We start from the raw sequence: 21,557 nt of genomic DNA on the forward strand, positions 1-21,557 counted from the left end.
AACTCATTTGTTCACTGTTGGGATGCAGTGCACTCTGGTTTAGTGATACCAATTGCTATGATGCCAAACGTGACGGGTATTCATCAGCCATCACTGCTTAAAATCTATAAAATACTCGGGTTGTAAGTGAAAGCTACATATTAGGTAGTAGTACATAGATTTATTAGGAGGCCAATTGTTCTGCCTGATTACTGCAAGCACGCTCCCCCCCCCCCCCCCCGCAGACACACACCAGCGGAAGCTGCAATTTCACTGAGCTACAGTGCATTAAAGCGATAGCGTTAACTGCGTCCTCAAAAGCAAGAATTGTTTGCTGGCAGCGTCCGGCATATTGTCGCGTTTGCGGTGTGAGCACGAGTGATGCAAGAAATTATCATAACGTGAAAACGTCAGGTGACGTCACATATCATAAATGTTTGTGACCTATCGGAAGGTCACATAACTTGACGGTGTAATATAACATTTTCGCTTGCTTGAAATGAGCCCATCATGAATGCATAACCAACTGAGGGCAGTGTTAGGCCTAGGAGTCCACACCGAACGTCAATGCCTCTGCAAAGGCAATTGGTGTCAAGGCCAGTGATCGAGCCCGCCTGACGCGATCAACTCAACGACGTCATCAAGCGGTGGCGCCGGTCTGTCACGCAACGACAGCGAGCTCCCTCAGCCCACGAGCCCGATGAAGAAATCGGCGCCTTTCTTTCTGGCGAGTCTTACGCAATGTGTGGCAACATCCCTCGTCCTTGGGTGCAACCACGCGCAGCGGTGGGTCCCCGTTGGAGGATTCTGACATCATGGCCAGCGGCGCCTCTGGTTGGACGTTGGTGACGCAAAGATTCACCCGGTGCCTATAAAAAAAAAGCCAAGCGGCGCGTCGCCAGCAGTTGACCTATGCTTCCAAGAGAAGCCGACGTATGCGATAGAAGACATCTCGGCTCTTCAAGTCCCTAAGCTTTCGGCCCCAGTGCCGAATATGTAACGCCTATATTTCTATGCTGTACATAAACCTTGCCTTAACTCACCGTCGTTTCGCCCGCTCGTCTATCAGCTCTGCGCAGAAGCAGTCGCGATCTGAGTAACACACACTACCAAACGGCTGGTGACCCTCTCGGCGGAGTTCGGAGCGGTGGCGCCTTCCGGACAAACTTGGCGTCGCGCCTTCGTAACAGCAGAAAGCTAGCTTTATCTCCAATCCTTGAGGCAGTACTAAAACCATTTTGGGCACAGAAAGATCCCAGAGGAAGTAGGAAACATTCAGTGCATTGAATCGGAAGAAAACGAGGATAGTTGTCGCATCTCAGTCGTCTCAGGTGAGTTCATAAAGGGACCGGCGAGTTTTTTTTTATCTAATGAGGAAAAAAAAGACAATCTGACCTTTTTCCGTGAGATATGCAGAGTGGTACACAGCAGTATTATATACTGAGGCATGCAAGTAATGAGGTTGCGGTATCTTGAAAGAAAAAAATAAAACGCGAATGCTATAAAACTCGAACGCCTATATCGAACCGGTAGCACGGCCTAACAGAGCCCGGTGAAAACAGCGCGCTGCTATTTTCATGTTAAGTTCTATCCTCCCTGCATCCGCGAAAGCCGACAAGAAGCACTACTGCCAATTAACTCGCATGAAATCATGAATTCAGCTTCCTAATACACGCTGCCGTTCAGCGCCAGCATTCTGTGGATGGATATGGCTGTATCCTTTAGATCGGGCGGTGGCTAGCGCCACGAAGCCGTAATACTTAATGAACTCAAAACTATATTTATTTAAGTTTTCCTTAAAAAGTAAGTTTGAGGATTCGAACTTTGCAGCGAAGAGTTTAATTTTCACTCGTGCCTTGACTTTAGCCACCAATCAGATAACCTCCTTCTAGTTAGGTCTACTTGCTTAAAGTTTATTTTGCCCTCCCGGTCCGTAAACCCCAGTGCTTTGAAAAACTCTGCGCCATCATCCTGAACTATAGGGTGAAGCCCTTTACAGAACATTATCAAGTGTTCGGCAGTTTCTTCTTCCTCTCCACACGCACTGCATACTGTGTCTACCCCTTCGTATTTGGCCCGATATGTCTTGGTTCGCAGTACTCCCGTCCTTGCCTCAAACAGTAGAGAACTACCCCGAGTATTATCATAAATCCTTTCCTTGGCAATTTCCTGCTTAAAAGTTTGATAGATCTCTAGTGCGGACTTCTTAATCATGCCCATTTTCCACATGTCAGTCTCCGTTTCCTTCACTTTCTTCTTAACCGATAGTTCTTTTTGGTTTGGCCACCTGCTGTTTTCTAAGTATTTACCAGTCCCTCGTGCAGCGCCACCATGCGGCATCGGCGACAGGAGGTGGAGCACGCGCTCGATGGCCTGAAGGGAGCGTTTGCTCGGGCACTGCAAAAAATAGAAGAGGCGCTGGCCAAACGCTCATTAGGTAACAACTGCAAGCACACTTGATTGATACCCACTACGGTGTTATTATTCACCTTTATTTGGTAGTATGCCAGCATTCGCTATGCGCCTTTTTGTGATTCTTCTGAGAAGTGTGGTATCCGCTGAACACTTGCAAGGAATTCTTCGCCAATATTCCATGCAGTGGCTGATGACGATGAGCAATTATCGCTGAAGTGGGCGTGCGCTACAGTTAAATGGGAACAAGAACAGGCTTTTGCAATTGTTCGGAGAATGAGATGACCCAACCATAACGCTATTCGCATCAGGCGATGAGTGGTTGTTCTTTCGCTGTTTTGAAATCCTTTATAGTCCTATAGTAACGCGATTGCTTTCCCGACTTTAAGCCTGCCTAAGGCAAGTTTGCCTAAAAGTCCAAAAAACCGGAGTGACTCAGTGGTAGAATATTGGCCTTGCACTCATTGGACCCGAGTTTGGGCCTCACTGTGTCATTGGTGCTAAGTTTTTTTATGGGCGAAGCTCCTTAAGGCGTGGGTCTGTATATCTTTTGTTGTATGTAGTAGTAGTAGTTGTAGTAGTAGTAGTAGTAGTAGTAGTAAGTAGCCACTGCTAGCACATACCCGCAATAGAGCGGGTATGTGCCACAGTGGATGTGAGACGAAATCACGAACGGATGCACGAATGAACGCACGGATGGTCTTGTGGACGGACGGAAGCACGGACTAGCTGATGGACGGTTCGCCCCACTCATCACTATTCACTCCGTGGATATGCTGTGATTTTTTTTCTAATTTTGCGCGATGCGGTTATGGACACCACCTTTGGTGGCCGTGGCAGCGGCGGCAGCCCTGGACGACGGCGCGTGACCCGAGTTTTGATCTGATAGCAGCTTTCGCTGTAAAGGAGACTCATGTGTTCTAATGACGGTGGGACAACAATGTCCTTGTGATAAATTGTGTGGAGCTCAAAGTGCGCGCTATGAAACACGTTGGAAAAAATAAAGAAGAAAGCTGGCCAGCGTGAAAAGCATCTCCGAAATACTATCACGACAATTTCGTATCCGAATAGTGACAAGCCCCGGCTTGGTGGGTGACACAAAGAAATTCTCAGGGATAAAATGGAGTTAGTTCTTCATTGTTGGCAGGATTATAAATCAATTTGCGATACGTTCATTGGAATGCATACGCAGAACAAGCTTCTCAATATGATGATGATGCTAAGGATAATGATATTGATGACAATTTCACACGTGTTCGTTGATTGATTGATTGATATGTGGGGTTTAACGTCCTAAAACTACCATATAATTATGAGAGACGCCGTAGTGGAGGGCTCCGGAAATTTCGACCACCTGGGGTTCTTTAACGTGCACTGAAATCTGAGCACACGGGCCTACAACATTTCCGCCTCCATCGGAAATGCAGCTGCCGCAGCCGGGATTCGAGCAAGCGACCTGTGGGTTAGCAGCCGAGTACCTTAACCACTAGACCACCGCGGCGGGGCCACACGTGTTCATTGCTTCGTTTTGGTGTGTTTAAGCTTCACCTTCAAAGATGGTTAGTGACGCTCTGCGCAGAATGCGCCGCAGTGTGTTCGAAGCTACACGATCGTTTCAGCTGTTCTATTGAGATCACGCACCAGACGGGGATAGGCGTTTTTTTTTTAAGAGATTACGTGAGCATCAGTGGTACAGCTGGAAGGTTCCATGGCCACTGTATAAAATACGAGACGTTGCGCCGGTGATCCGGCTATCGATGGCTGAGGCTCTGTCTTCCGCTGTCGCTAAAGAGTGTGGTCCATATACTTGCGGATATTCCACACTCGTTTCCCCGTCGCAAGTTTGGCCATTTGAAGGCTTTCATTTTAGGCAACATGACTGCCACCAGCGTTATTGTGAACACCCTATGTAGCGCTTTTGAAACATTTCACTCTTGAAGAATTTTGAGTATATGGCATCTCCAGGGGTTCGAGGCTTCACTTGATAAAAATATCATTTTGGTGTTAATTTTTCGTTAGGATAAATCGAGACATTCTCAACTAATATATCAGCTCGGTACAAGCATGTTTATTTCACGCTTGTAGAGAGTGTTACGTAAACATAATGGGAGCAAGTTTTTATTATATGGCGCACGAACCTGTGCGTATAAAAGATGAGCATTTTCTGTTAACGTAGTCTCACCTATATAAAGTTATATTATCTATAACTAAAGAATTGAAATTTTGCCGGAACAATAACATTAAGCTTCTTTTGATTGTAAATTACGCCAGTGCAGTTATATTTTAGCCTCACAATTTTCGTCTCGCTATATTGTTTAAAGTCAAGCTGGATAGACATGATTAAGGGCACCCAAATAACGTTAAAAGTTATTTGGGTGCCCTTATTCATGCTATCGAGCTTGACCCAGTGAAGAATTTTCTGACGATGGTGTGGGCTGGACAGACGTTTTAACAATTGTACTTTTACTTACAATGTTTGGACTGCGTGCTTTTGTACATTAATTTGCATGTTCCGGACTTTTTCTTCCCGCTACCCCACAGAATTCTGTGACGTTGTGCCTCATTCAGCACAATGGCGTAGGAACAAGCGGCACTCGAGCCTCTTCTCCCTACGCTGTTTCTCTAGTTTGCTTGAGTTTGAGGATAAAGTGTCAAATATGCAAATTAACCCGCTAATGCACGCAGCTTCCGCTTTCAATAGGACAAGTCCGCTGATCAAAATATTGGGTCCAGTGACACACCATGCTCCGAAGGTTTTTGATAATGACGCGGCGTGTCTCACCCGACTAATGTGAGCCAAGCGCTTCGTAAAAACATGGAGAGCCTTTTCGGAAAAACGAAACCAGTTTTGGCGCCCTTTTCACAAAAAAGAATTAAAATTGGTGATAATGTGGGCCATGAAACACTGTGATGATAGTGCTAATTTCTGTGAACTGTTGGGAGGCTTTGTTTGGCCCCCTAAATGTACTGCAAGAAGTTCAACTAAAAGCAGGCAGCAGTCATTACACGTCTTTTGTTGGGACAATACAGTACTTTTAACCTGAGAAGCTAGAGAGCACAGACTTTTCACTCTACTACTATAGCATGCCAATGAAATTGCAAGCTTGAAGTGAAAAAGTCTTGTATTTCGTGTGTTCCACAGCGCTTTGCCTCACTTTGCTGTGTAGGGCTGTCATATATCCCACACTCTTTTGCAAAATCCTTATTATTAGAGACTTGTGTTGTTTTATGTGGCAAAAACAAACAAAAATTTATCTTATATGTGTCCTATTACTGAGCTCTGTTTACTTTTTTAATGCTTAAACTGCAGTGCCTTTTTCCTGTGTTGGCGACGATTAAAAGAAGTAGTACACTGAAACATCAGTCAACTTGCGCTTTATTTTCAACAATTTTGACGAAAAAAACAACTAAAAGTAAATAAATGGTGATCACAACAAACAGGTAGGACACATCTCTCGCACAAATGTAATATATATTACATACGCATGAATTCAGAACTATAAATAGCATGACGCACACCTAATGTAGACGCATCCTCCTGTTCTTTTCCACTCTCTTCTCCAGCTGGGCGACCCATGACGCTAACGCAGAGACCTGTTTCTGAAAGTTTAGCGCGTCACCGAAACGGTATAACAATAAGCACACTCGTGTAACGATAACTACTGCGTCATAATTACATGAGTGGTTTTGCTTATGCTTCAACGGAAACATCAACAAACCAGTCGCACTGAATCGTGAACAAAGCAGTGGTTGTCTGCTCTATTCAGGCTATGAAGACTTACATGATTCAAGCATACGAGTACTTCGAGGAGAATTCTCATCACAGGTAATACAAAAATAACATCTCCTCAACGATTTTTAGGCATCGATCATAAGTCGTACAGCACAAGTAACGGCAAAAGCTTTCTTGTTCGCGGCAAAACTTTGCCTCCATTCAGCGACCATACCACTCATGGTTTCAAAAATTTTTAGTTTTTAAATTCTACATCTTCTGACCCACATGTACTTTCTGCCGTCTTGCTGTTGCCTCTTCCCTCTATCTTTTTTCCCTAGACGTGGAAGGAGAGCAGGTTAAGCATGATATATAATCGAAATGCGTCTCAATTATGTACAAACAGTTGGATACCTCTGATAAGGTATTTACACATGTTACTAGCCAGCCTACCACAAAATGGTAGCAGGTATGCTTTTGACTTCACGAAAATGCGGCGTCATAAAAAAGCTTTAGAGGCGTTAGATTTGGATTTGTATCGGTGAAGTGTCGGGTAAATTTGAAATCATTAATTTAATATCTCAGAGCTGATTGTGGATATACAAAGCGTATGAAGTCCTGAGACTATGATTGAAACTCGGGAAAATGATCAAAAATCGCGCCTGCTAGATACGTGTTTCAGTTCTGCACATGTGATGTCCACCTCGACAAACAAACTAAAATTTGATCTATGTGCAGTGCCTTATGAACGTCCTTGAGCAACACTAAAAAGAAGATTCATATTGCTTTTAATATCTTACGATCACAAAGCACACATGACTAGAATAAAGAAGTGTAATGACACCAAATGTTCTATCCAATACATATTTACTTCTTATTGATTATTTGGTAGGACATGTTCTAATGGTTGCTTGAAAAGAAGTAGCTCAATTCTGTCATGTATTTCTTTATTATTTTATAGATGAGACTGTTATTTTACGTGTATCATGTTTATTATCGGAATCAAACACATAAAAATCACCCTATTCGAATCTTTCCTAAGCGTATCTAATAAAATATTGACCTACAAATGTTGTTTCAAAAAGTAGTATAGTCAGAATTCTTCACACATCCATCAAGCAGTTCAACCCATCTGGAAACTTTAGTGTAGTTTAGTAGTTGAATATCAGCACGCCTAACTTGCAATTAACATTCATAAAGTAGGTCGAAAAAAACACAAACAGCTGTCTTGGTAATCTTCGATGAAAAATTACAGTGTTGGTATGTGTGTCTCAATGAGCAGCACACAATACTTTTTTCATCTTTTTCAACATTGCAATATGAAAACGCGAGCATATACAACAAACCACAATAATGTCTGAGTATCGCTTTTTTTCTGTTTCGAATAGTTCATGACACTAGAATCTGCAAATTAAATGTCGACTGTAATGCAACGTGCTCAAGGAACTGGATTTAAAGTATCTGAGCACAATGTGACAGAGCCGCTGAGTTGCTCGAACATGAACAGCTGTCTCCGCACTAACCAGGAAACGCAAAGGCTGCAGGGTCTGCAGCACCTATGTCAATTGTAGTGGTTCAGAAAAAAGTCCAAAATTGTTCACAATTCTTCAATGACCAGGAGTTTGAGCAGGTCCACCACGTCACTCGTGGGGCGCTGTTGCCAATTCTCGGCTCAGTTCACAGCAGCAACGGGCGCACTGCAAGGAGGGTCCACATTACCAAACAGATTCGTAGGGAGCAAACGTGAAGTCTACATCATTTTGGCATGTTGATTTTCACTCGTCATCAGCCGCAAGCTACGTTTTCAGCGCTGTCTATTAGGCGTCAATAACACATCGATGCCGCTGCTCAGATGTCCCTTTTGTGCCCCATCTCAAGAAATAAAAATAAAAAAATGTCTCCCAGACACAAACCACTCGATGAACCCGCTTGAAGATTCGGGTTTCTGCACTTCTCTTCTCGAACACACATTCATCACAGTCACTGATGACCTATAATACAGAGGCTCCAGTGTCAACCGAAGGCTAAACTACACCTCAACGCACGACACACTGGTCCGCCTGTACAATCCTCCCGTCACGTAGCCTCGAAGTGCCACGCTGCGGACAGTGTCGCCACACCTTGCTCATAGGCCGGTGCTCTTCCTAACGATCCAAACTTGGTTGTCTTTCTTCGGGTACACCGAAAATATCTGCAGCTGCATCGCCTCTTGAGGACTGGCGGTCGTCGTTGATGGGCAAGCGTCACTGTCTGTGCTGTCTTTCTTGGCCACACGATCTAAGTAACAAGTGCGAAATGAAAGAAAAAAAGACTATAAGCTAGTAGCCTTACTTTATCTCCTCCAGTCCAGAAGAAAATCATGTTCCGGAAGATTGGGTCGAAGGACAATACTACAAACAGCATGGTGAAGGCCTTGAAAAGCATACAAAGTAATGCATTAGAGCATTTTTCACAATACGGGCATGCATCGACATTGGTCAAAAATTTGTCTTGTATAAAACGCAAATCGAAATAATGCTGAAAGAAACAGAATTGCTTTAAACATTGCATACCTCGGCAGCATTACCCAATATTGAATACGCATTCTTTATTCTCACTATGCTTTATTTCTCAGGACTAGCGATTACAATTAACCATAAATAAACCTCTTTTTTGCAAGATTGAAAATACGTTTTCACAAAACTTCAGTTTTTTTATTCATATGTATTTTTAAACTTAATGTAACATTATGAAACCGGTCCACGCCAGGTTATATTGTCCAGCATTTATAACAGCAAGAACAAAGACAACATCACTGCTGCGATGGTCTTGTGGATAAGGTACTCAGCTACTGACCCGTAGGTCGCAGGATTGAATCCCAGCTGCGGCGGCTTCATTTTCGATGGAGGCGCAAATGCCCGTGTGTTCCAATTTGGGTACACGTTGAAGAACACCAGGTGGCCGAAATTCTCGGAGCCACCCACTACGGCGTCTCTCGTAATCATATGGTGGTTTTGGGACGTTAAGCTCCACATATAAACCAAAAATACAACAAGACGTTTCTATTTTAAATAACAATGAGTAAGAAAAACAACAAATCTTTTCAGACTGCAATTGGTTAGCAAATATTGGGGTCCTAAATACAAAGCTTCGTAAAACATCGCTGTGAAGTATTTACTGTAAAACTACTGCACTTAATTACTTTCAGTCCCAGATTGTTTCCTGCTTGCGAGTTTCTAATCAATGCACCCCGTCTCGCACAAGGCGAGTCATGAAGCATCTGAAAGCGTTTCGCTTAGGCGGTGCAGTTGAAGGGAAAAAAAACGACTGGCGTCTGTTTTTTACGAATGGAAAGGAAACAATCAAGCCCCCTTTGGAATTGCGAGGCCGTCTGTTTCCAAGCTTTATTATAGGAAGAAAGCGATTTACCTTTAACCTCAATTAAGCTTAACCGACACTTCATGTCTGCTTTTTTTTGCTGTGTGCGGCTGTTGTTATTTTTGTTCTTGCATTTGGTACATTGGGTAAGGGCGAAAGTGGTTGCTTTCCTTGAAGCAGTTAAATGAAAGTATGAATACGGTTTTTTTTTCGGCCTGCTTGCTTATTTTTTTTCTGTTTTCTATATAGGCACCTAGAGGTATTTGTATTCACTTTATAAATACGTATTAACACATATTTCCCTGAACAGTTTTGCGGTATAAAAATGTATACCAAACTTAAAAATTTATTTGTTGTAGGCACAGCTAAATTTCCCCCTGTATGGAGCGCTAATTGGTGTGACTTTATGTTGATCAAAAGGTGGTTTATCTTCTTCGTGGAGAAGGAGCATAAGCAGAAAGAAAGGAGCTTGACGAAAGAAATAAATCTGCCGAGTAATAAAACTGACAAACTTTTAACTATTGTTCAAAACGAACAAACAAGCAAATGAACGGTAGTATTGCAATGTCCATAGGAATAGTGAACATATTAGAGCTCGTGAATTGACAAAATGTTGAAAATGTTCAAAGTGTCTATCTTTTCATAGTGCCTTGAGACTTCGCCTTTGTGAAATATATTGGGAGCAGCGCTAAATGGCTGGAGCAGAAAAAGAAATGTATTCTTATACTAACCACAAGATTTTATTTCAAGGGTCATATAACATCCAAACCACCTTACAACGACACCACGAGCGTAATGAGCAGCGTAAACCCTGAGTGCAGAAGTGAGTTACTCGATCAGGTGATCTATATATTTATATGCGGAAGTTTTCTTCGTTTCCGCTAATTATTTGCACCCTCTTCCATGTCGTTTACCTCGCATCCCTAAACTTCTGAATGTTACCAACTGGCTCATATGTGCAAACCCCTGTTATTTGATCCCCCCTGTTTGAGATAACTAAACTTGGCCCGACCTCCTAATGCTCCTGCTGTTAGCTACGTACTTGTGTGCACTGAATCGTCCCGCATGGTCAGCGTTGTTTGAGATGTGTACTTCAGAACGATCGAGTACGTTTGTGTCTGCCTCGTTATTTTCATTGCACTACAGTTGATGTTTTTGTATCAGTGAAAAGAATTCACAGAAACTAAGCTTCATGGCACAGCTGAAGCTGCTACAGTGCACCCCTGCAGCGGGTGCAATCATTTTACTGTATAGAGACTAGTGTCTTAAGAATATGTGCTTTAGAGTAGACAATAAGCATACAAGCAATTCATGCTGCCCAAACATTCGAACAGATTGGTATGTTGAGGTTGGTAGTTTCATAGAGATCGTAGCAAAATATTCAAATGTCCTAGAAATCTTGGCGTGACATAGCCGTATAAGCTCGAAATGCTCCATTTGCGAAGCAATATGTGTAAGCGAAAGAATTTTATTATGAAAATCTCTTAGCAAGAAAAAAATTGGCCAGTCTTTATTTCAAATACGTTGGGAAGTGAAAGTGCTGCAGAGAGATGGCAACATGCTGCATAAGAAAAACCACGCCATGTTTGCGGAGTTTGCCAGTGAAAGTACGTGATTTGCTATAGACAACGTATACTCACTCTTGTTGAAGAAGTCACTTCTCCTCAGCTTGATCGCCGCAAACACAATGAGTGGGAACAGGCAGAGCAGCGACACGGACACGACCACCACGATGAGCAAGACGTTGGAGTAGATTTTCGCTGCACTGCCTGTATTATCAACGGGATAACGGCAGGTAATGACCATAAAAAGGATAAACGTGCAACAATTGGGAACATTACAGGGGCGAAGTTCTATAAGGTGTTGGTCTGTCGATCCCTTGTATGTATGTATGTGGTAGTACATAGCTACCGGTGGCACATACCTGCTCTAGGGCGGGCATGTGCCACAGATGATGCGAGATGGGAGATGACAGTACTTGGAGTGTTCACTAGATGCACGCATGGACGGATGGACATACAGACTAGCAGACAGACGAATGGATGAATGGATCGGTACGTGGACGTACGGACAGATGGACGCACGAAAAGACAGACAGACTGATGGATGGATGGACTCACGGACGGACGCACGGAAAGATGGACGGACGCATGCATCGACGCGCGGATGATTACGCGAACGGACGGAAGCAAGCACGGACGGGCTGACAGACGCTTCGCCCCACTCATCATTATTCACTCCGCGTATATGCTGTTTCCGTATTGCCAAACTTTCTTAAATGAACTATGTCCGCTGGGCCATGATGTCAGCTGTTGCGAGGTAACCGGGTCTCTTGGCTTCCTATGGTATCAACAATAAATAATTGACTATAGCAGCTGGGGTGCATTTTAAGTCCTACCCTAAATCACGATAATAAAATGGACGAGTAATACATGCATAATTATGCTAACACCGATGTACCCGCATTCAATGATCACGTGCCCAAATGTTTATGTTGCAATAGCGCATGATCTCTCGGAACTAAATATTAACACCGACAGTACGTCTGCTCAAAAATTGTTGAATAATTTATTTATACTGCCTGCTAACGCTAACCTGTGTGAACGTTACTCATAATGCAAACGTAACTTCCCATTCTTAGACGTAATCTCGTAAATAATCAGGCAAAAAAAGGTTTCCATCAGCCTAGATTTGCAAAAATTAACGCAATGAATTGAAGGCAACTTTTTATGAATGTCAGCTTTGCAGTTGCATTAAGAGTATTATTGGTCAGGAAACTATGCCCAAGAACGACGCTGCTTTGGAACGATTGATACGCTCCCAGAAACATCACACCCGCGGCAAACATATCAGCACCTTTGAAACTGAATATGGAGGAATAAATAAAATCTACAATGTTCAAAAATAACTGAAGAACTTCAAATGTATGTTCCGTCGGATAGCGTAACCCTCTATAACTTACTTCGCAGTCGCGCACGCAGATTTGGAACGTAAAATGCGTAGTTGTAAATAACAAGCTGCATTGGTTTAATATGAATGCTATCGTTCAGCTGCGGACAATCAAGAAATGGACAGACACTGAGCTTGAGTAGGTTCTTGAGTTGACAATCATACATAATCTTCTTGTGTGCACCCAGCTGCCGTGATAGTGGCATAGCAAATTCTCTTCGTAAGATTATTCAAAATATGTCATTCGATGTGCTATGACATAACCCATATATGCGTTGACCAGCTTGCATCACGTCATAGATAATTTGAACCATCAAAAGTAAACAATAACAATATTTGGAGTTTAACGCTCCAAAACACAATCTGATGATGGAATGTGTCCTTGTGGAGGGCTCCAAATATTTTTTTCGAGCACGTGGTGTTCTTTACCGGGCACCTATGTCTAACTACGTGGGGCTCAAGCGTTTCGGCCTCTAATGAGAATGTAGTCTACGCGGCCGAGATTCAATCCCGCGTCCTTCGGGTTTGTACTCAAGCACAATGACCACTACGCAAATGTGACGGGTATAAAGATCAAAAGCGACGTAGAGCTTACTCGATGTGAATGGGCAAACGAACTTAGATCTGAAGGCTTCTTCTGAAAAAATAAATAAAATCACAGCATATCCACGCCGTAGGTGATGATGAGTTGGGTGAAGCATCTTTCAGCTCGTCCGTGCTTCTAACCTTCCGTTCGTTCTTGCATTCGTCCATCCGCGTGAACATCCGTGCGTCCATCCATGCGTCTGTCCGTCTGTCCATGCGTCCATTCGTGAGTCGGTCCATACGTCTGTCCGTCCGTTCATGCGTCCATCCGTCCGTACGTCCGCGCGTCTTTCGATCTATTTCTCCATCTTCGAGGCTGTCTGTCCATCCATCCGTCCGTGCGCCCATCTAGTGAACACTGTAGTACCGCAATCTCGCATCGCCTGTGACACATACCCGCTCTGCACGTCCTTCCATCCTTCGTCCACCAGCATGTCGATCTGTTCGTCCGTCCATGCGTCCGTTCGTGCATCCATCTAGTGAACACTGCAAGTACCGCCATCTCCCATCTCTCACCGCCTGTGGCACATAGCCGATATAGATAGGGTAAGTGCCACTGGTGGCTACGTGCGACAACAACGGAGGAAGGACACACCCACACCCTAAGGAGCTTAGCCCCTGAAAAAACAGCACTGATTTAAATAGAAACCAAAAAGACATCACATAAAGTTTGGCGCTCTCCTCGAGCGATGTTGTCTTGTCCGTTTTCGAATTAACACTGTTTTTTTTCAGATGAATACATACGAACCAGCTCACTTCCATTCACTTATCAATCACACAATGCTATAAATTTCAATGTTACCTGACTTGGTGAGTTTGCCCACTAGAGGCATAATTGGAGGCAGAATGGTTAGCTCAAGACTCCGGCCCCGCTCATTCACAGACGATATCGCTAGGAAGTACTCTACACCCGGAAGAAGGTCGTGAACCTGTTAAGACAAATACAACCACAAGTATTTATTGTGTCATAAGAACTCTCTTCCTTGGCAGTCACAACTTGAAAATACAGGCATAGCATCGCGCGTTTCGAAGCGGCAAATCGTGAGCACACTCAATCGTGTATACCGCCACTCAAGATGGCTTGTTTAGGGGTCCGCCTCCACTATTAGTCCAAGTTAAACCGCACTCACACCAAAATATAAAGCATGGGAACGCTCGTAGCATGGGTAGGTTTTACAAATAGTGAATGCTTGATGAAACTCGCTGCGTCACTAATTTCATTCACAGATGGAGGTCTCGCTGTGTTTACCACTACCGAAAGTTACACTGGTAGAATAGTTCAAGAGTTACGTTAGCTAGACCGTTTCTTCTTCCAGTAATTGGAAATCAGCTTTATACTATGCATTACTGGTATCAGTAGCCAAACCTTTGAAACTTTCAACCTTACTTGAAGACTATGTAAATATGTTTCTTATGGCAGTGGAGTGGGCTCCAGTAAAATTTTCTTCGTCACCAGCTCACGACATAAAACACAATTTATAAATTACAGGACTTCAAATCTACTGAGTCTATAGACCAGAGTAGAAACTAGGGGTGGAAGGCAGTTTATTAAAAATAACTAGCGACAAATTCGGTTTGAGGTAGTATGATGCTGCTTAAAGTTGCAGGTGACTGTAAGGAATGCGTAACAGCGTTGTTTTCAGCAAACTGCTTGTGGCGTGCGAATTTAGGCACTCGCGGAAATCATGAAACTAAGCGCAGGAAATACGAATACAAGCACTTGACTAAGCTTTTATTTCGCACCACAAACGTAAAGAAAAAGAGGAAGGAGTAAGATGTCACACCCGCTAAGCGCATTCTTTCCTTACTCATCCACCTCATCAGCCTCCAAACGCGGAAATATGAAAAACGCGTCAGCATGCTGGGCACTTCACTTGAAAAAAGATTCTTTCAAAATGATTGCCAAATTGTATTCTACAAGTTGGACTTATTCAATGTGGTCATTGCCGGCACCTGAGCAAACATGCAAAACGCAAAATCTTCAACTTCGTGGTTGTTTTAAAGCCACAGGTTTCATATGTTTGCCATCTGTACCCCGTAGTTTTCTTTAAACTTTCAGTCTAACGAAAAAATTCTGTTTCGCAACGTGCTCTACCATTATTTATAAAGTAAAGCGAACACTGTATGATTGATTACAGGATGCAGTGGCTTGATTTCGTTTGGTGGCCTGTGTCTTAGCCCCATTTACTTTCAATAATATGCAAAACGCAGCATTGCTCCTAAATACCTGCTTGGGTTAAAAGCTCTTGGTTTGCCGTTTCCAAACCACCCATGAGAGCTCGTCATTTTGATTTTACTATGAATGAAAGGCCCGTAGCTTTGAACGGAATTTTTTCACAATTTTTTCACCTATATTCTATGACAATTATATTAGCGATCCTTCACTGAAGGCTGAGTCTATTGACAAAAACACCTTTAAACAAAATGTATCACGAGTAACAGATTCATACACGTGCACTAAATCTGCATTGTCAGAACACTTGTCAGCGCTGGTTGCTTATCAGTCAGTACGATAACGTTGCGTTTGTTTGTTTGTTTCTTTTTGCATGGGAGTGGGCATGGTCTATAAAACACGATCATTCAGCAAAGATGCTGGTAACTTCAATCTCTTCTGTCTCCATATAAGCACCTTCGAACATCTCTTTTCGAAGGCTCTGCTTTGTAGAAGGCTCTGGCTCCTACATACGGCTTCTATGCGGAACTTGGACTAGCGAAAGACTTAATAGTACAGACAGATGTACAGCGCTAACGCCCATTTTGTTCGCGCTAAAGAAACACTTATTCATTCTACCGTGCAATACGGTATATATAGCACAGATGAACGGCACAAATAAATTAAATTCTATATTAGGACATTTATATGACGTCATGCGAATTTTGAGAGGCATTACAGTTGGTGGTTGTGGATTCATTTTGACTGCAACACATATCTTAGGCACTCTCGGCACTCCTACATTTCAGCCAGCCCACCTTGTTTTTCATTTCGCCCATTTGAAACGCGGCCTCTACCGCAGGGTAACGAACCAATCTGGATCTAAGAAGCTTATTATTGAAACATCTAATAAAAATATCTCCGAAGGTGTGCATTGATAATGCAAGTATTAAAGACGACAGTCTTTCTCGGGGACCTTCGACACAAAAATTTTGGTCTGTTTGTCTGTCTGTACAGCTGTCTGTTTTTCTTCCCTAACGCTACCCTGAAAAAAAAGGCACCATACGATACTCAAAACGGCCGACCCCATCTGCAGGATCCACCAATATTGCTCAAAATTCAGCGTTCATACTTGCGCGATTTTTGCAATTAAAAATCAATTTTTGCCCATAACCGAGGCAGCACAGCAACACGTATATATTCTGTATGTGCGTCATTTACTAGAAAAGGCATACATAAGTAATTCTAAGGACCATAGCGTTTATGACGCTGCGCTGACCATGCAACCCTTGCATGAAAATGCGAGTGTTTCCAATGCTTTGCTTAGACGACATGGTGGTGGCACCTACCCACCGCCTTGTGTCCTACACCTCATCACCTCTGAGACGGGCGCACACACCGCTCGCTTCATTTTGCAAGTTAACTACCAGATAGCACTCATGTCTCACGTGTGACGTGATTTGATGCGCTCGTTCGCCTCCGCTGCACGCTCGAGGCACTCTAACGCAGTGACTCCAGAATACTATTCACGGATTTTCTTCCGCAGAGCATCAAGTAAAGTTTTTGTTCACTTCCTGCAGACGCAACTCTATCGTCTTTCGACGACATTTGTAGTGTAACAAGCAGATACGGGGCAATTTTTTGTGAATAACTTTGCTCAAAATAATGGGGCCTTTTTGATTAGACGCGTAGTACAGCATTAGGTGATTCTTTTTGTTTTGAGGAGCTGCCAATGTCCTTGGTGGAGGGAGAGAGCGGCGTAAGACAAAATTGTAGGCAACCATTATCAGTAGTTTAGATCTCGGGGAGTGGCATTGAAACGTCGGCATTCTTAAGCCACGCTGTACAGCTTGACTTCGTCAAGCTGCCATAACGAATCACTGATCCCATGCAAAGGAAAGACCGTGCTTTCCATACACTCCGTCAGGTGCCACAAAGATCCCAGCAGCTCACAAGAAAACAGTCCACGTTCAGTGGACTTATTCAATTGATTTTCGGGAATTTCTCTTACAAGAAATTTATTCTTATTTTATGTAGACCAATTCAGCTCCGCCGCAGTGGTCTAGTGGCTACGGTGCTGGGCTGCTGACCCACAGTTCACGGGATCACATCCCGGAAGTGGCGGTTCCAATTTCATAGGAGGCAAAAATTCTGTAGACCCGTGTGCCCAGATTTGGGTGCACGTTAAAGAATCCCAGGTGGTCGAAATTTGCGGAGCTCTCCACGACGGTGTCTCGCATAATCATACGGTCGTTTTGGGACGTTGAACTCCACATATAAATCAGTAAACCAATGCAGCGGCATAATGAATATTCAATGTCACTTCCCACATGAACCTGAACCATCGATTTCAAAACAGCTATAGTTTTAGAACGCTATTTTCAGTATGCCAAAAAAATTGAAAGTGTTTGAACAAAATGCTTGTAAGATAAACAAGCATGTCATTCAGCGCTCATGCCATTAAAAGAAGGAAGCGTTCTTTTCTCTGTGTTGTTATTTGGGGGGGGGGGGCGAATCACCCTACAGTATCAGCGTGACGGTGTGCTTCGTCAACTGCTGCTGTCGTGACGGTTGATTAGCCTGAGCGCAAGAAAGAGATCACCTCCACTCGCCCAGAAAGAGCTCGCTACCTCTCGCCACCACCTCATCGCTCACCGCGTTGCGAGACAGAATGAAGGGCGCGCGTTGACTACGCAAAGGCCCTTTTGCTCACGAAAGAAAACGCCCAGCGCGACTGTTCACCGTCACTTCTTATATATAGATGCTGCACATTGAACTGAAGAGAAGTGCCGGTGCTTAAATACTGTTGCGCGTAGTTGAATGGAGATTCGCAGTGTGCGAATCTCCATTCGCGCTATAATTAAAACCGGTCTGCATCCTTCGCTCTCCCCAGGTTTCACGTTACTAGATCTGAGATGCAGTTCTCTACTTGCTCCGACCAGCCCCACTTTCGTAGCTAGCACTCGGCTTGCGTGGCATGCAGGCACACTCGGAGCGGCAGCTGCGTGGACTGTGTCTGACAGTGGGCTGAGCACACGATAATTTAAGCATGGAGGTTTTTTGTAATATTTCTCACATTGAACCGTTATCTGTGATGCTGAAAGCACGAAAAATTCTTGCAACTGTAATTATCTAAGTGAAAGAGCGCGCTCACCCAAAAGTCTGGTTTATCGGCAGTGAAGTTAGCGACGACAGTGGCTGTGAGCACATCGTGCACGGAGAGGACGAAGTGCGCTGGCATGTGACCGTCCGAGCCAGCCTGGCACTCCAGGTGCAGAGATCCCTCGGTCTGGTTCGTGATGGAGCAGTTCTCCACAGGCCCCGGTGGACCTGCTTCCAGATGCGTCGACACAATCGCCACAACAAAAATTTAAAGGTTTCAATTGGAGCACCAAACAATATACATTATATGGCATAAGAGATGTGAAGGAAATCAAGAACGTGATAATCTCTTTATTTTCAAGTAATGAAAATCTGTTTGAATAATTCATTACTGAAACTCAAAAACGGGCCAAAGCATGTGAGCACTCTTTAATGAGTACTCTCACGGTTTGGGCTTACAGAAGGCAAATTTTCCACTTCCTCGGTATGCAGTGTTAACGCTGTTAGCACATTTTGATTTTAAAGTGTGTCACCCAGCATGTGCAAGCAAGCGCCACTACAATGCACATTACTATGACGTGCAAACGCAGTTCACTGTGCTTGGGGACCCTGCGTTCTGCATGCAGCCTAAATCGCAGAAATCAATCTTGGAGTCACTGACGACGATTTACGTGCACCACTTGCGAATGACAGCAGATGAGGGCTGCCGCAAGTACTTCGTCGATAGTGTCTGTCTACACGTAGCATAAAGTTATGGATGACGTCGACGAAAAATAATCTTCTTTTTTTTCCGGAAGGTTAGCAAGGCAAAAAAATGCAGATCTAGAAGTCCCTGTGTTCATTACGCAGTACTTAGCTCTATTAAGCCGATGCAATGAATCCTGTTTCCGGTAGGGGCGAAGTTCGTTAAATTCAACACTTCATGTAGTTAGTAGCATATCCAGAGCCTCCACTTTCTAGCACAGGCTTCTCTTGATTTCGTCACCAATAAAATATTTATGTGATCAACGCTTGTCTCATGCTACCAGTAGTTGTAAATAAATTCTGGGCCACTTTGCGATGATGACATAATACTAATATTTTTGCACTACTACTACTACTACCACTAATACCATTCCGACAAAATAATAATAATAATAATAATATTAATAATAATAATAATAATAATAATAATAATAATATAATAATAAAGCTTTTCCATATAAAGCAGAATTTGACGATTTTCCGAGCAGTACACTGATTTGCGAAGGCACGGCTAGATATCACTTACAATGAAGGACCGTGTTATCGGCTATATAACGCACCTCCTTGGACGACGTGAAAGAGGCACGGCTGTCGCTGCTTCCCTATGCGGTTTGATGCAGTGCAGAGCAAGGTGCCGAACTCGGTGTGGCTGTGAGGGATGTAACGGGAAACGCTGCGTGTGCCCTCTACCCAGAAGCTGTTGAGGGGCCGCTGCTGGAGAGTGCTGTTGAAGCGCCACTCGAAGGTGCCGTTGCTCGGGTCTGCTTCGACCTCGCAATGCACTTCGACCTCCTGGTGCCGCGATGCGGCGTACACTACGTGCTGGTTCGCCTTGCACAGCGGGGCGTCTGCAGGGATGACAACGGAAGAGGGAGAGAATTGGATGAGGGGGATAACTCAGGATGGTTAACTTGGTACAACGAATCGGTTCACTATCCTGCATGGGGGGTAGGTGCTGTAAAGAGGATTGAGGGATAAGAGAAAAGTAACACAAAGCTGCACACACGCACGCGTGAGCGCGCACGCTCCCACGTCCAATTCGAGACACCCGCAGAGCGGATGACTATAGAAGGAGGAGCAAGAAACTTTATTGAAAGAATCCGGCATCCTCGATGGGGCGGATCCCACGCCAAGGTGAGAAAAATTGTTATTCACAATTTTGGGGACTTGCTGATACTCCGCGTATTTAGCCTTTTCACATGAGCACCATATAAACTATCTTGAAAAATATGGCATTGTGTACATTATGTGGTGTATTACAGAAAATAGATCACGGTAAAATTTGGTCTATGTGCACTTCTATTATTTCCTAATGCTTGGCGGGCCAGCGGCTTATATAACAAAGGTTCTTCTACGCAACTGAAGCCCACCAACGATTTTTTTGCCCTAGGAATATTTTGACAAACGTTGGTTCATCAAAACCACCTGTTCCAAGATAACTGTGATAAGGCTATTCTCGTATAACTACGAGCTTTTTTCACACTGGACCTTACGCCCTTTAGTAACTCGCTCACTAGATTCCGTGCCGACCGGTTGTGCCCTCGTGATCTCCGACGTCGGCGTAGCTCTGGCCGACTGGGCTCGCCTTACGTCATCTGCTGACGCCGACCTCCGACGACAGTGTAGCTCTGACCGACTGGACTTGCTCTACGCCATCTCCTGACTCCGACAAGAGCTCTCGCAAATGGTGCCCCGTCCTCAGACTCCTGTGAACGTGTTTCCATCTTTTCTATCTCTCCTATCCTCTCGATATGTCGTCGCTCTCACGCTTTCACGCTTACCTCATCTCTCTTTCTCTCTTTCTCTACACCTTTATTCCTATCCTTTTAATTCCTCCTCACGCCCATTCCTTGTGAGCTACTGCTGAGGTGTCGCTCCCTGAAGCAGACAGTTACGGGGCTCACTTTTCTTTCCCTTCTTAAAACATAACCACTGCCCCCCCCCCCCTTTAGCCTCAGGAGCATTATTGGTCTATGTAAAACACGTGTCCTGAAAAATTGTGCAAAATTGACAATAAACAAATATCCAGCAGTGAGTGGTGCTCTTGTAAATAATTGGGAACTCCTTTCATGCTGAGTATGCGCTTATCCATAGACCGTAACCAGGAGCGTTATCTGAGTGCAAATATATACATATATTTTGTGTCCCTGTGACTGTACTTTGCTCTATTAGGTGTTGTCTGAGTTGATGTAGTTTTATTTTCGGCATATACGTTGTCTTTGACTGCAATAAATGCCAACTATAAAGTTATGCAACTGGACAGTACTTTAGGTTGTACTCCGAGTGCGATGTTATATTACTTGTTTTGTGATTTGTTATGGTTTGACTAATTACATCATTTGTGCTTAGCATGTGTTTTAAGCAACTTCTTTTGAGCGCTGTGGTCTTCCCTATTTTGATTATTTTACAGCGGACAACTACGGCGTGTGGCACCGTAGTTGTCCGCCGCCGCCGCCGGTGTCCGTAACCACATCGCACAAAATTAGAAAACAAAACGTAGTACCATGGAGCCAGTGGGGCTCGTAGCCGGGTCCACTGGGTGCCAGCTGAGTACTCTACCACTGA

General features: G+C 43.9%; 1 protein-coding gene across 1 annotated transcript in view; it reads right to left on the bottom strand.

The window, feature by feature from the left end:
- Positions 1 to 8,106: 8,106 nt before the first annotated feature.
- Positions 8,107 to 21,557, bottom strand: part of LOC119183818 (neural cell adhesion molecule 2-like) — an 85,373-nt gene continuing 71,922 nt past the window's right edge. The window contains exons 8-12 of the mRNA XM_075867045.1: positions 19,553 to 19,840; positions 18,301 to 18,476; positions 13,797 to 13,923; positions 11,101 to 11,229; positions 8,107 to 8,380 (exon numbers count right to left, since the gene is read on the bottom strand). Of these exons, the coding sequence (XP_075723160.1) occupies positions 8,229 to 8,380; positions 11,101 to 11,229; positions 13,797 to 13,923; positions 18,301 to 18,476; positions 19,553 to 19,840 (872 nt within the window). The 3' untranslated portion in view covers positions 8,107 to 8,228. The remainder of the gene's footprint in view (positions 8,381 to 11,100; positions 11,230 to 13,796; positions 13,924 to 18,300; positions 18,477 to 19,552; positions 19,841 to 21,557) is intronic.

This window comes from Rhipicephalus microplus, chromosome 1, assembly GCF_043290135.1.
Source record: "Rhipicephalus microplus isolate Deutch F79 chromosome 1, USDA_Rmic, whole genome shotgun sequence".
Classification (NCBI taxonomy): Eukaryota; Metazoa; Arthropoda; class Arachnida; order Ixodida; family Ixodidae; genus Rhipicephalus; species Rhipicephalus microplus.